Source organism: Lepidothrix coronata, unplaced genomic scaffold, assembly GCF_001604755.1.
Source record: "Lepidothrix coronata isolate B3197 unplaced genomic scaffold, Lepidothrix_coronata-1.0 Scaffold101, whole genome shotgun sequence".
Taxonomy (NCBI): Eukaryota; Metazoa; Chordata; class Aves; order Passeriformes; family Pipridae; genus Lepidothrix; species Lepidothrix coronata.
The window spans coordinates 1,336,244-1,350,410 of NW_016690281.1; the positions used below are offsets into that span (position 1 = coordinate 1,336,244).

Here is a 14,167-nt window from a genome sequence, read left to right on the forward strand (position 1 = left end):
GGGATCCCTCGTGTTCCCACATCCAGGGGTACAGGGTATGGGGTGCCCATGCCCCCATGGCCAGGGGGGCCAGGAATGGGCTGGGGTCTTCCATGTCCCCACAAGTACGGGGGCTGTGATTTGAGGTCCCCCATGTCCCCACAAGCAGGGGTGACAGGAATGGCCCTGAGGCACCTCATCTTTCCACAGCCAGGGGTGCTGGAGCAGGATCAGGGGTCCCCCCATGTCCCCAGAACCAGGGGTGCTGGGTTTGGGATCCCCCATGTCCCCACATCCAGAGGTGACAGGAATGGACCTGGGATCCCCCATGTCCCCAGAGCCAGGGGGTCAGGAGCTCAGAGTTCCCCATGTCCTCACAGCCAGGGGTGACAGGAATGGTCCTGGGGTCCGTGTCTCCACAACCAGGTGTGTTCAGGCAGGATCTGGGGACCCCAAATGGCCCCGAGGTCCTCCTCTCCGTCAGAGACACCATCGAGAGGGAGCCAGACCGGCCCTGCCAGAGGCGCTCCGGCCAGCGCATCTCTATGGTCACCGTGCCGCGTCTCTATGGCCGGGCGCTGGAGGCCCGAGCGGTGACGTCAGCGGCGTGGCGCTGCCGCCGCTGGGGGCGGTTCTGGCAGCGCAGCTCTATGTCCCGGCCGCGCTGGGCGAGCGCGCCTCTCTATGGTGGTGCGGCGCTCTGGCCCGCGCTCGGTGGTGTGGGCGGGGCGGCGCGGGGCCGAGGCCGCCATGGCCGCCATGGCCGGCGCGGGGCCGGGCCCGGCCGAGGGGCCGTGTGTGCTGTGCTGCGGGGAGCTGGACGTGCTGGCGCTCGGCCGCTGCGAGCACCCCATCTGCTACCGCTGCTCCGTGCGGATGCGGGCGCTCTGCGGCGTCCGCTACTGCGCCGTGTGCCGGGAGGAGCTGCGGCAGGTGAGGCCGGGGCTGAGGGGGGAGCGGGGGGGCCTCGGCCGGGCCGGGCAGCGCTTCGGGCACGGGGCGGTCGGAAAAGGGCTGAGTGGGCCCGACGGGGACGGAGCCCCGGCTTGTCCGCCCTCCGCGCCGCTCGCGGGGCGCCGCCGCCGGTCGGGCGGGTGGGAAGCGAAATAATGAGAAAATGGAGTTTAAAGTGGATATTTTTTGGTTTTAAGTCAGCAGGGCTCGCTCTGCCAGCGCAGGATGGAGCCTCTGCTCCCTGTCCCAGGAAGCGTCTGCTCTTAGGAGGGCTCATGGAATCCTGGAATGGTTTGGGTTGGAAGAGAACTCAAAGCCCATCCAGTCCCACCCCCTGCCATGGGCAGGGACACCTCCCACTAGCCCAGGTTGCTCCAAGCCCAGTCCAACCTGGCCTTGGACACTTGGAGGGATGGGGCAGCCACAGCTTCTCTGGACAACCTGTTTCTGGATTTGTAACGTAGTTTTTACTGTAAGAACTGAAACTTTTCTTGTGTTTTTGTGTCTCAGCCTCTCTGGGCTGGGACAGGTAACTCCAGCTGTTCCCCAAGTGTTGCTGTTTCCCCCGTAATTCCCAGACTGGGAATGAGTGCTGGAGCAGTGGTAGGTGGCTCCTGAAGGATTTATACCTTGAACAGCTGCAGCCTCCGGAGTCCAGCGAGAGCAGGGAGGATCCCGGGCACGTGGCACAGATAATTCGGGAAGTGTTTTGGTGTTTTGTTCCTTGCCTTCCCCGGGAGTTAAGAAAAGAAGAGACAGTGGTTTCCCAGTCAGACTCTGTGTAATTGAGTCCCTTGGAGACTCCAGGTTTCCCTGTGATCCCACAGGAAATGGGGAGGAGCTGAGTGCAGGGCTCCTGGCAGGCATTCCCTGTGGGAAGGCTTCGGTTGGTTGAGGGTATTTACTCTCGGCGCAGCTGTTGGAGCAAAACAGACCAGAAACGTTTCCTAATCTCGTTCAAAATCCAAAGGCCAGGCTGGTCCAATCCACGTTTCCCGGGCAGCTGATAAGGACAAGTCCCTTTGGCTTTGGTGACAGTGCCTTCGGGTGGTGACAGCTGGGGCTGGCACAGGGCAGATCCCAGAGTTTGCCTGGAATCCCAGAGCCCCTGCAGGCTCCTTGGGATCCCAGAGCTCCCGCTGATCCCAGTGTTGTGTCCCACAGGTGGTTTTTGGGAGGAAGCTCCCGTCCTTCTCCTCCATAGCCCTTCATCAGCTGCAGCATGAGAAGAAATATGACATTTATTTCATGGATGGGGAGGTCTATGCCCTGTACAGGTGAGCTCTGGCCCCTCTCTGGCATGTGGCAGGAAGTGTTTGGGAGGGCAGGGTGCTGTGGTTTCCTGGGAATGGAGGTGCTGGGTACGTGAGTCACCTGCTGGGCATGTGTTTGGGCAGGTGAGAGGCTGGAGCAGGGCAGTGGAGGGAACACTCACAGCCTCTCAAGGCTGGAGTGCTGCAGCACAGCAGCTTTGCTCTGTCAGTAAAAGTCATTTTTTGCACCTTCAGCAGCAGCAAACTTGCTGAAAACCTTTCCATTCCTTGCATGACTGCTGTGGAAATTGGTGAAGGCATAATTACTATTAATTGTATATCAATATCTGCAGGTGCCAATAAAATTACTCTTATATTTATTGCTGGGCTAATTAAGGACTTACCCAGCCCAATTGTGCCAAGTATTATATGAAGAGTAATCTTGGCTTTTACAAAGATTTTATTCTAAATGAGAGAGAAAAAGGGTGAAGTGAAAAACCAATGGAGAGTAAAACCGTGGCATGAGCATCACGTTCCACAAGTATTTTTCATAATATGCTTAATTAGGAGGGTTTAAGATAATTAAAAGCACCTAAAAGGAAAGAAGTGTGAAAAAGATGAAGCCATGCAGGCATTGGAACCTTTTTCTTGGAGAATTGGGCATTATATCCACCCTGGTTTGGGCTAAGGATGTAACTTTGATACATTTACAATTTTACATGGTGTCATATTTATGGAAATGAGGGAGTGGGAGTCTCCCACTGAGACCAGTGCTCTGGCAGAGTTGGAAGCCCCTGTGGGGTGGACTTTTTTGTGGTGTTTTTTCCCCCTAATTTTCTATTACAATTCTTTATCCCTTCCCACTGTATTCCTCGGTTTCTGACAGTGGAAAGTGTAATGAAACTGGGTGTGAATGTTGCAGGACCCAGCTGGATCTCCAGTAAGCACAAGGATTGTTACAGTCCCCTCAGTTTTAGGGACAGTGTCATTCTTACACTGCTCAGCTCCTCTCCTGCAGTTGAAGCATCGGTGTAATTTGGTTCCATCCCACTCCTGACATAGGACAAAATTCTTGGAATAAGCAGGACTCAAACCTCATTACAGATGCTGGAAGACCCATAAAGCTGGAGCCTTCTGCCAGGGACAGCATACTTGTGTTTTGGTGGAGGTCTCGGGGTGCTGAGAGGGAACTGGCACATTTTTGGGAACTCTCTCCTCCCTTAGGAAGCTGCTGCAGCACGAGTGCTCCTTGTGCCCCGATGCCAAGCCCTTCAACACCTTTGCAGACCTGGAGCAGCACATGAGGAAGCAGCACGAGCTCTTCTGCTGCAAACTCTGTGTCAAACACCTAAAGGTGAGCTGGGCCTCTGCTGGGATGTGTGGGGAGGAGGAGGCTTTCCCTCCATGACTTCCCTGGGGAGTACCTGGGGAGCTGGGAAGAAAGGAGGTGGCTGAACAGCAGTTATTTTAGTTTCCTCTGCCTGCCTGCAGCGAGGCCAGTTGCTTTATTTGAAGTCTTTCAGCTTCCACAAACTGATTAATGAAGGAGGGCTGGAGGTTCTCCAGATTTTAAATTAAACCCCACGGTGGTGGTGCCACAGTTGGTGTGTGCCAGGTGAGCTGGAGTTTGCTGCCAGAAAGGATGGGATCCAGAAGGGAGCAGGTTGACCTGAGTGAACCCTATAAGACTGGGAACAGATTTGACTCTTTCCTGTGGTCGTGCAGTCCCCGGAGCTGATTGAAGGGAGGGAGGGCAGGACCCCAGGGAGGTATTTCATGGTCAGTGTAGCCAGCACTGAGAGAACTTGTTTGTCATTTTCTCTCCCAGAGAATTCACAAACAATATTAAAACTGTTGCTTTTTGCTTTCAGAATATTGTAGAGATTTTTATTTCACTGAAAAAAAATTCCACTGTTCCAAAGAGTTACTTGTACCCACTGAAAAGAAGCTCTTAAACTTGCAGAAGCTTCAGTCCATCAGCCCTGGCAAAGCTAAACAAACCTTTTCCCAGAGCAAGTTCCCAGGCCTTGTCTAGGCCAGAAATAAAGGATATTCTGTTGTCAAGGCTGGGTTGATCCTTTTGGCGTCTCCAGAACCTTCCTACCAAAATAGCTCACGTGTTAGTGGGGACAGAGGGTTGGCTTGTGATGCAGAATTTGTTCATCCAAGTGTCTACTCTGTAGCTATTTTGGGTGGTTGCTGTCTGAGGAAAGTAAAACAGCTCACTGGGGGTTTATGAGGCCTTTTAATTTGAGTATGCAAAATGCTGTGTGCTCATAAATGCATACTTAGGATTTTCCTCCCCCAGAGATGATAATTTAGAGTTTGTTGCTGTATCAAAAAAAAAGTGAAAGGGGAAAAAAAGTTAATTAGATCTGTTTCCAGTGTACAAACTGAGAGAAATTCAAGTTGGATTTAATTTGGATCCATCACTCGAATTGAAATCACCGAACACTTTAGGTGTTGGTGGTCAAACTGCATCTTTCTGAAGCAAGTCTTTGACTCCTCCGAACGGACGAGTTGGGCACAACCCCGGCTCGTTCCTGTCCTCAGCCCACAAGAGGTGATGCGTTATATCTGTCTATCCATCCCCGCAGATTTTCACCTCTGAAAGGAAGTGGTATTCCAGGAAGGACCTGGCCCGGCACCGGATCCATGGGGACCCCGACGACACGTCCCACCGGGGGCACCCCCTGTGCAAGTTCTGCGATGAGCGGTACCTGGACAACGACGAGCTGCTCAAACACCTGCGCAGGGATCACTACTTCTGCCACTTCTGCGACTCTGACGGCGCTCAGGAGTACTACAGGTTGGGCCGAGCACGTCACTTACACGAGCTCTTTCTGTGCCCTGAATTGTGGGGGGGAAAAAATTGCCTGGGTCTGCTTTGGATTTTAGGGAAAGTGGTGTTTGACGGCAGAGTGGAGGAATGGGAGCAGGTTGGCTGCAGTCTCTTGTTTCTCAGACAAACAGCCAAAATATTCACTTTGTGTCTAGTTCGTGCCTTAAGGTTTTCTTCGTTAACGTTAAGCATGGAAGGTTGTGCTTTGCAGCCTGACAGCAGCTGTTTGGTGTGGTACCTCCAGAGGTGGACAGGGAGAGAGGAAAGGGCCTCAAATTGCACCAGGGGAGGTGCAGACTGGACATTAGGAATGTTTCATCATGGAGAGGGTTATCAAGCATTGGAACAGGCTGCCCAGAGTGGTGGTGGAGTCCCCATCCCTGAAGTGTTCAAAAAACATGTGGGTGTGGCAGTTGGGGACGTAGTGGTGGTGCTGGTTGATGGTTGGACTCAGGGATCTTAGAGGTCTTTTCCAACTTTAACAGTTCTGTAATTCCATGATTCTAATGCTCCAAAGTTCATGTGCAAAGGGGATAGGAGTAATTTTTTGTGTGAAATACGTGCCCTAAGCACAGCTGGGTGTGATGAGCATCCACCACTGGGTTTGGTTGGACGTGTGGGCCGTGCCCTGTGGTCTGTGTTGGCCGTACAGAAGGGGTTTCACTGGAAGGCTTCCCTGGGGTTATAACAAAAACCAACCATCCGCGTTTGTCATCAGAAGAGTGGCCGTGTGCCACGGGAAGAAGGTGCTGGAGGGGTGTGAGCTCTGCGTTTTCCCCGCAGTGACTACGAGTACCTGCGGGAGCACTTCCGCGAGAAGCACTTCCTGTGCGAGGAGGGCCGGTGCAGCACGGAGCAGTTCACGCACGCCTTCCGCACCGAGATCGACTACAAGGCCCACAAGACAGCCTGTCACAGCAAGAGCAGGGCCGAGGCCCGGCAGAACCGCCACATCGACCTCCAGTTCACCTACACCCCCCGGCACCCCCGCAGGAACGAGGGTGAGCGGGGCACAGACGGAGCCCTTCCAGGGACTGGGAAGGAATTCTTCCCTGGGGGAGCGTGGCACAGGTTTCCCAGAGAGGCTGTGGCTGCCCCATCCCTGGAAGTGTCCAAGGCCATGTTGGATGGGGTTTGGAGCAACCTGGGCTAGTGGGAGGTGTCCCTGCCTGTGGCACGGACTGGTTGAACCTTAAGTTCCCTTCCAACCCAAACCATTCCACTGCTCTGAGGGTTTTCAAGAACATCTGGTGAACATTTCATAGCCATGAAGAAATTCTTCCTGTTCATCCTGAAACAGGACCTGACAGGTTGTAGAGGTTGAAGGTGACCAGAACTTAACCAGACCAGGCCCTGGGCAACCTGATGTGCTTTTGGGTTGACCTTGCTTTGAGTGAGGGGCTGGAGCAGGTGACATCCAGAGGTCCTTTCCTACCTGAATTGCTGTAGGATTTTTTTCCCCCCATGCATGGATTTAACAATGACACACAATTTTAGGAAAAACTGCTGACTTAGTCATCAGAAAGAAATGAAGATAATTTGTTTGTACGAGTGTATTTTTGCATTTTTCAGGCAGAGTGTGATGGCCAGATTAGAGAAATAACAGAGTGATCAACCCTCCCTCCTGTTCAGGTGTTGTAGGTGCAGAGGACTATGAAGAGGTTGACAGGTACAACAGGCAAGGGAGGACGGGCAGGTTGAACGGCCGGGGGAGCCAACAGAACAGGAGAGGCAGCTGGAGGTACAAGAGGTGAGTAGCACAGCATTGGGTGGAGTTTTACTCCTGTTCAGTGTTGTTTTTCACTTGCCAATTCACAATATTTTGGTGGATCTGTGGGAAGTGGGTACAAAATTTGGAGGCCTCTGTGGTGAATCTTTAGCTGGGAGTAGAATGAGCTTCCAGTCCAAGTCCGTGTGCTGGCTACAAGCTTGGTCAACATGGAATTACTTTGTGTGATGTTTCAGCTCGGGAAGCAAACAATGTGATCCTCAGCTTGTGGGTTAAATAAACTCAGAGCCCTAAATTAATTTCAGCAGCTGTTTTTATGTAAACTTCTCTAAGTAGGATATTCTGAAATAGGTGATGAGTCTGTGCAGGTTTAATGGAGTTTTTGGTCTGGGTAGTCATGAAATTCCTGTTCTAAGGACTGTGCTTTTCATTGAACTAACACATCTCTGTGTGGCCAGACAGAGTGCTTGGGAAAAGGAAGAGGGGGAAATATTAAAATGAAATTTTGCATTTCTATGTCTCTTCCTCCACACCAGACCTGGGTGCTTTATACATCCTGCACATCTTATTTTCTTCTTTTTCTCGCTGGATGGGCAGCTGGTTCATTACTGGTGATTCCAGTGGGGAAAAAGTCCATCCCAAAACACTCCTGTGTCGGTGTTGTGTGTAGATCGTGTGTGTGTTGGGAGTTCATGACCAGCTGTGTCTCCAAGAGTTCCCATGGCCTCCAGAAATGATTCCATACGTTTGAAAATGAACGGGAGAGACAGGTGTCCCCTTCGTCCTTGGTGCTGTCTCTCCGTGTTCATACCAATTCTGGCCTGGATCGTTATTCCCACACGGGGAACTTGGAAATGAAGGGGGGAATATTGCCTGGCTGGGGTGGACTGGAGTGGTGGGGCTGGTTCAGCCTTCTCAGCAGGTGACAGCACAAGATCAGGGATGTCACCAGAGCTGGCACCGGCGAGGTGAGAGCTGGAGCGAGGCAGCTGCTCCGTGCTCTTTGCTGTTTGACCAAGGACATGTGCCCTGTCCTGCAGGGAAGAAGAAGACAGGGATGTTGCAGCAGCAGTCAGGGCGTCTGTGGCAGCCAAACGGCAGGAAGAGAAGAAAAGGGTGGAGGACAAAGAGGACGGCGGCAGCAGCAGAGGGAAGAAGGAGGATTTGAGGGATCCCGACGTGCTCGGCTCCAAACGTGTGCCAAAGGCTCCGAACGATGTGGCAGGTGAGTGTGGAACAGGTTCTGCAGCTGCAGGGAGCAGGGATGGGGCTGCACATCAGCCTGGCACAAGTGGGAATCACTGGGCCTTGCTCCCAAGAGCTGCTGGATGTGGACGGAGCTCTGCAGAACCTTAAATCAGCGACAGGGATTTGCAGTGGGACGTGTCCCAGCAGGCTGGGCTCCTGCAGCAGGTTAGACCCGAGGTGGAGCTGGGTAGAAATATCAAATGCAGGTAACATACAACATGAGGTGATGGTACATCCAAATCAAGGTAACCCAAGAAGGTAACATTTCCCACTCAAGCAGAAAGAACTGATTTTTGGGATGCTTGAGCTGAGTTTCCCCTTTTTTGAGAGCAAGTTATTCCCAGTGGAAGTTTGTAACTGGTGAAAGCAAACCTGACTCAGGTCCAGTTTGGGGCACATAAACACAATGCAGTGCTGTTTTGATATTACTGTTTGTCCAAATCCATTTTCCACTGTTTTATTGCTCCTGCAACAAGATTTTCACTTAAAGATTTTATGGAACTTCCTTAGGAGATGGGAGCTGCTGGGAGCTCTGTGTGGTTAATGAGTACAGCTCATCTGGGGGGCCAGGCAGGGTTATCCCTTCCACCTTTTGCTGTTTGTGTGTCACAGCCATTACCAATCTGTCCCTGTACTCTGCAGCACAGAACTGGGATTTTAAGGCACATTAAACTGGGAATGAGCTGTGTTTCAGTGTAAAACCACTGCCCAGGAACTAATTGCTGAGCAGTTTGGGCAGAGGTGCGAGGGGCTGCTCAGGGGAGCAGCTTTCCAGGTGAAGAAGCTTTGGCATAAATCAGTTGGAGCATGGAGGCTCTGCTGAACATCCTGACCCTGTGCAGGCAGCTGAGTGGCAACCTCAGGGCAAGACTGGGGGCATTGGCATCTCGGTTTCTAGAAGGTTCCCTCACTAAGTACTTCCCCTCCATGTTTTACTCACTTAAAGTATCATGAATTTCCTGTATGCCATGACATAATGGTGAATGCATTTAATTGAAGGAAATAGTGATGCATGGATTTAAATCGTTCTGGAATGTTAGTTAATGGCATCATCAGCTGCTGAAAATAGGACTTGGTAATGCTGCTGTTGTGTTCACTGGTAGCCCCCACTCTGCAATGAATGGGCTTGAGTTGAAAACATTTCTTTGCTCTTTTTGTCACTCTTCCAAAAGAAGCAGCTGCTAACGGTGCTCTCAGCCAAGACGACTTTCCAGCAATTGGCTCGCCAGCAGGACCTCTCCAAGGGTAAGTTTGTGCAGGGCTGCAGCAGTGAGAAAGCAGATTTAGAAGTTTATTTATGTCCTGCATTTCTGTGGAAAATAATATTGGGAGATTGATCTCTCAGAGCCTCCCTCGCCCATCCCCTCCTGCCTCGAGCTGTTTCTGTGCCGCTCACCTGTGGCACCAGCTGTTGCTGCAGCTCATGGCTTGGTCTTGGAATCATAGAATCATGGAATATCCTGAGCTGGAAGGGACCCAAAAGGATCATCAAGTCCAGCTCCTGGCTCTGCCCAGGACAGCCCAACAATCCCACCATGTCCCCGAGAGCGTTGCCTTTGCAGGATGTGGCAGCTCGAATGCACCTGTACCAGCTCTGGTCAAGGTGAGGGGTGCCGAGACAGTGCTGATAACACAGCAAGGCTGGTGGCACTTCTTGAGGAGACCCATTGCAGGTGCAGTTGGTAACCCTGAGTGCATTTGTGTCCTGTTAAAGCTGGGTCACTTGTGCCACCCTTAGTAACAGTTTGAGGAAGGGTGTGGAGAGTTGCGGGGCTCGTGTTGCCCGTTGGGGTTGTGCTGCCGTAACAGGGTAACCCCAACCTCTCCCTTCCTCACAGCTCTGCCCAGCCAGCACTAGTTAAGCTTAAAGAAGAAGATTTCCCAAGCCTGTCATCCTCTGCAGCTCCCACCATCTCGTCTGGGATGTCTCTGACATACACAACGACGGCAAAGAAAGCGGCCTTCCAAGAGGAGGACTTCCCAGCCCTGGTGTCCAAAATGAAGCCCAACAATAAGACAGTAACCAACATCACATCTGCGTGGAACAACGGTTCCAGCAAAAACGTGGTCAAAGCCATCACCAACCCCTGTGTCAGCCAGCCAGCCAAAAAACCATCCTTGAACACCTCCAAGGGAAGTAAGAAGAGCAATAAACCCTGTGAGTCGGACGACGAAGACGGCGGCGGTGGCTTGACCACCCAGGAGATCCGGAACACGCCGACCATGTTCGACGTCTCGTCCTTGCTGGCGGCTTCTACCTCACAGACTTTTACGAAAGTGGGCAAGAAAAAGAAGGTGGGGGTTGAGAAGCAGAGGCCGTCGTCCCCACGCCCGGACACGGCGTTCCCCAGGCCATGCACGGAAAAGCCCCCGGAAGCAGAGCAGCCCTCCAGGGTGTTCCCTGCTCCCCACGGCCCCGACAGACCCACAGCTGTCATGAATGGCCACTCGGAAAAGTCCTCAGCGGTCTGTGGTACACCCAAAGAGCCCCCTGGCCTTAAAAAGCCCACAGTGACTAACAAATGCCCTTTACCTCAGGAAGACTTCCCAGCTCTTGGGAGCTCAGGATCAGCCAGGATGCCCCCGCCACCAGGTAAGCACAGAGGGAGTCACAGAATCCTGGAATGGTTTGGGCTGGGAGGGGTCTTAAAGATCATCTCATTTCACCTCCCTTCCATGGGCAGGGACACATTCCACTAGCCCAGGTTGCTCCAAGCCCCGTCCAACCTGGCCTTGGATGCTTCCAGGGGTGGGGAAGCACAGCCAGCTTTGCTTGGAAGTGGCTTAAAGAAACATGGCCCATGGATGTGCTGTATAAGTCTCCTTCTGGCTCTCGTGTGAGGTTCTGCCACCAGGTGCCAGGTTGGGCTCTGGAGGTAAAGGCAGCCTGGGTGACACAAGGGGGCTGGAATGTCCTCTGGGAATCCTGGCTAAAGCAGTGGCAGTGTTGGGACACCTCTGTCCCACACAGCTGGAGGTGTCTGGTCACTGGGGTGGCTCATGGATGAGCAGCTGGTTTTCACCTGTCCCTGCTCTTCTTCTTGGAGCTGTTGTGCTCCAGGATCTGCTTGGGAGGCTGCTGTGGGTGAAAGGAATCTGGCAGTGTCCTGTGCCTGCTGACACTCCTCAGTCAGCTTCCTTGGCTGCTTCCTCCCGTGTTTGCAGAGGTTTCCTGCCCTGCTTTTAGCCATGACCTTGTAAAAGTGGAGAGACAGCAACAAGCGTGACTTGGAGTGGTTTTAATGGAGGTGGCACCACTGTTCGTGCTGCTCTGCAGCTCCTGCTGGGGGAGAGGCCAGGCCTGGTGCTGCTGTGCCTCCTCAGGTGATTTCTGTTCACTTTAATAATGCAAAAGTGTTTTTCATTGTGACTTTGAGTGGGTTTTAAAAACTATTTTCCATTGAAAAAGTAAATGAATAATTAAAGCGCTTTCTGCGTAGAGGAACATCAGCCACCCTGAAGTGCTTCTTGAAGATTTCCGCCTCTAATTTTTAGGTTTTCTCCAATATAGTCGTGTTTGCACTGCAGATTCTTCTTGGTGCTTCTGCAGAGTGTGGCAGACACTGGTGTGAGTTTTAGCTGGAGAGGGGTGTGTGTGTTTAACTCCTGCCCCTTCCCTGTTCCCCCCAGGCTTTAACTCCGTGGTGCTGTTGAAGAACCCTCCTCCGCCTCCGGGCCTGTCGGTGCCTGTCAGCAAACCCCCCCCGGGCTTCGCTGTCATTCCATCCACCAACATCTCTGAACCTGTCACTACAGCTCTGAAAGAGTGAGTAAATAACTCCTGGGAGCGAGTTATGTCCCACAGTGCACCTCAGTTCTGTCAGGTGGGCTTCAAACAGCGCAGGGAGCACTCGGGGTTACTCTGAGCGGGGCCAGCTGGGTGAAGATTCCCATTGGGAAGTCCTGGGGTGTTTGTGGGCTGGATTCTGGAGAGTTGTGTAAAAGAAAACAACCCTGTGTAGCTGCAGCTGAGGAAGTGAAAACCTGTGCAGTGTGGCTGCTCAGACTTTGGTCTATTTTAGATTTATTTGGGAATCTGCAGCTTCAACATATTCCTTCACCCTCCCATCGATTCTGTCAGAGTCCCAGCAGCAAAGTGCTGAGGTGTGTTCTCCTTGGTGACCTTCACTGCCCTGATCTTCCCAGTAGCTGCTCTCTGGTCTTTCTGGGATAGAAAGAGGAGTTTGTGAGAAAAGGGGAGGGGAAACTCTGCCAGTTTAATACAGAACCTGCATTATCTGTCGGTTTTTTTGTGGTGTGGTCTTTGCCCACGTCTTTTTAGTGAACTCCCCTTCCAAAGCAGCTCGTCAGGACCGTGTTAAATTTGGATTTTACATATTTTGTCTATGTAAAACTGGAATCTGATACAGAAACCCCATATTTTATCCTGGCAAGACAGCTGTGTGCAGCTCACAGTAATGCATGTGGAGCTGGGTGGAGGAAGGACATGCAGCCTGTAAACCAGAACAGCCTTGGGATTTATGTTCCAGGGCACTTTTGCTGTGACACAAACCAACGTCAGAGTCACTTTTGGTGTTTCCCAATGCAGGCCAAAACCCTGTCATGGATCATACTTGATACCTGAGAACTTCCAGCAGAGGAACATCCAGCTCATACAATCCATTAAAGAATTTCTTCAAAGCGACGAGTCCAAGTTCAATAAATTTAAAACTCATTCTGGGCAGTTCAGGCAGGTGAGTGGGTTCCCAAAACCTCCCTCTCTGGGAGACCTGAATCCCAGGGGGGTTTTTTAAGAGATCTGTGTATTTCTAATCCTCCCCCGTGCTGTTGCCTGCAGGGTGTGATCTCTGCAGCACAGTACTACAAGAGCTGCCGAGAGCTGCTGGGGGAGAACTTCAAGAAGATTTTTAAGGAGTTGTTGGTGCTGCTGCCGGACACGGTGAAGCAGCAGGAACTGCTCTCTGCTCACAACGACTTCCGAGTCAAGGAGAAACAAAGCTCCAACAGGCCCAAAAAGAACAAAAAGAACGTTTGGCAGGTGGACTCCCCCGCGGACCTCGACTGCTACATCTGCCCCACGTGTAAGCAAGTGCTGACTCAGCAGGACGTGGTCACCCACAAAGCTTTGCATATTGAGGATGAGGAGTTCCCTTCCTTGCAGGCAATCAGCAGGATCATCAGTTAGCTTTCCTGAGGGCCCACACACCAGGCTCTGGCTCTGGAAATGCACTTTTGGAATGAGGTTTGGCAGCATAGAGTGGCTGAGGGCCGGTGCCAGTTGAGCCAGTGAGGAGCAGGTAATTTGGGGAGCCCTCTCGGGGCAAAGGGATCATGGGAATGTGCTGGAGCTCATCCCTCCCACAGTCTGAGCTCCCAAAATCTGGGGTAGGGTTAGGCTGAGCCGCAGGGTGGGCAGGCAGGGGCTCCTTCCTCCTGGAACATGCAATAGCTGGGAATCCTTTCTGATCTGCAGACTGACAGGGGACACAATAGGGGAATAAGCATCTGGTTTGGGGGTTTCTTTCTGGTTTTGGGGTGGGGGAAGATTAGGGAATCACTGAAATGAACAGAAGCGGCTTCCCTTATAACATTCTGATTTTTTTGTGCTATTTCAGTGAAGATCACACTAGTCAGGGGTACAAAGGTGCAGGAAAGGTGCTGCTCACTGGTGTGACCAGGAGCGCTGCAAACACTGGGCTGCAGAGTTTCCTGTCTGCAAACAGAGTCCATTCTGCTGCTTGAAGAATTGGGCTGGTCTGTACAAGATTTGAAGTTGCCTCTGACCTTTTCTGTAACATGTTCTTTCAAGAAACTGATTTTGTAGCCTTGCATGTACAGTAACAGCAACAGCATTAAGGCTTTACTCTGTGTAAAGCACACGGGAATTTTATTTAATGACTGCCATGTTTCTAATTTCTTGGTTGTATTACTGGTGGGAGCTCCCAACAGCATCCTGGGACATTAAATGCTGCTGATCACTGACCATGTTTTCTGCAGTGCCTTTAAGTGCATTTCTCTGACACCTGCACCTCCCTCGGTGACACCAGGCTGATGTAGCTTTGCTCATGTTTTTTGGCATCCCCAAATTCCACCTCCTCAGAGGAAGAGGGGGAGTCTTTCCATCCTGTGAGGTGACTCCTCCAGCAGCAGCTCTGAGGTGCTGGAGTGCCAAGAGCCCTCCCTGCCGTGCACTTCCATGGC

The 14,167-nt window shown here is 52.1% G+C and overlaps 1 protein-coding gene across 2 annotated transcripts; it reads left to right on the forward strand.

The window, feature by feature from the left end:
* Window positions 1-730: 730 nt before the first annotated feature.
* Window positions 731-13,948, forward strand: ZNF598 (zinc finger protein 598). Of its 2 annotated transcripts, none has more exons than XM_017823102.1 (12): window positions 731-912; window positions 2,098-2,210; window positions 3,411-3,540; window positions 4,784-4,995; window positions 5,812-6,029; window positions 6,661-6,778; window positions 7,798-7,982; window positions 9,178-9,250; window positions 9,844-10,598; window positions 11,636-11,771; window positions 12,555-12,699; window positions 12,804-13,948. In XM_017823102.1, exons 1-12 carry the CDS (start codon window positions 739-741, stop codon window positions 13,149-13,151), a joined length of 2,607 nt encoding a protein of 868 aa, XP_017678591.1. In that variant the 5' UTR covers window positions 731-738; the 3' UTR covers window positions 13,152-13,948. The 2 variants fall into 2 exon arrangements, with proteins under 2 accessions (XP_017678591.1, XP_017678592.1); XM_017823103.1 differs by having other exon boundaries at window positions 9,181-9,250.
* Window positions 13,949-14,167: the final 219 nt, after the last annotated feature.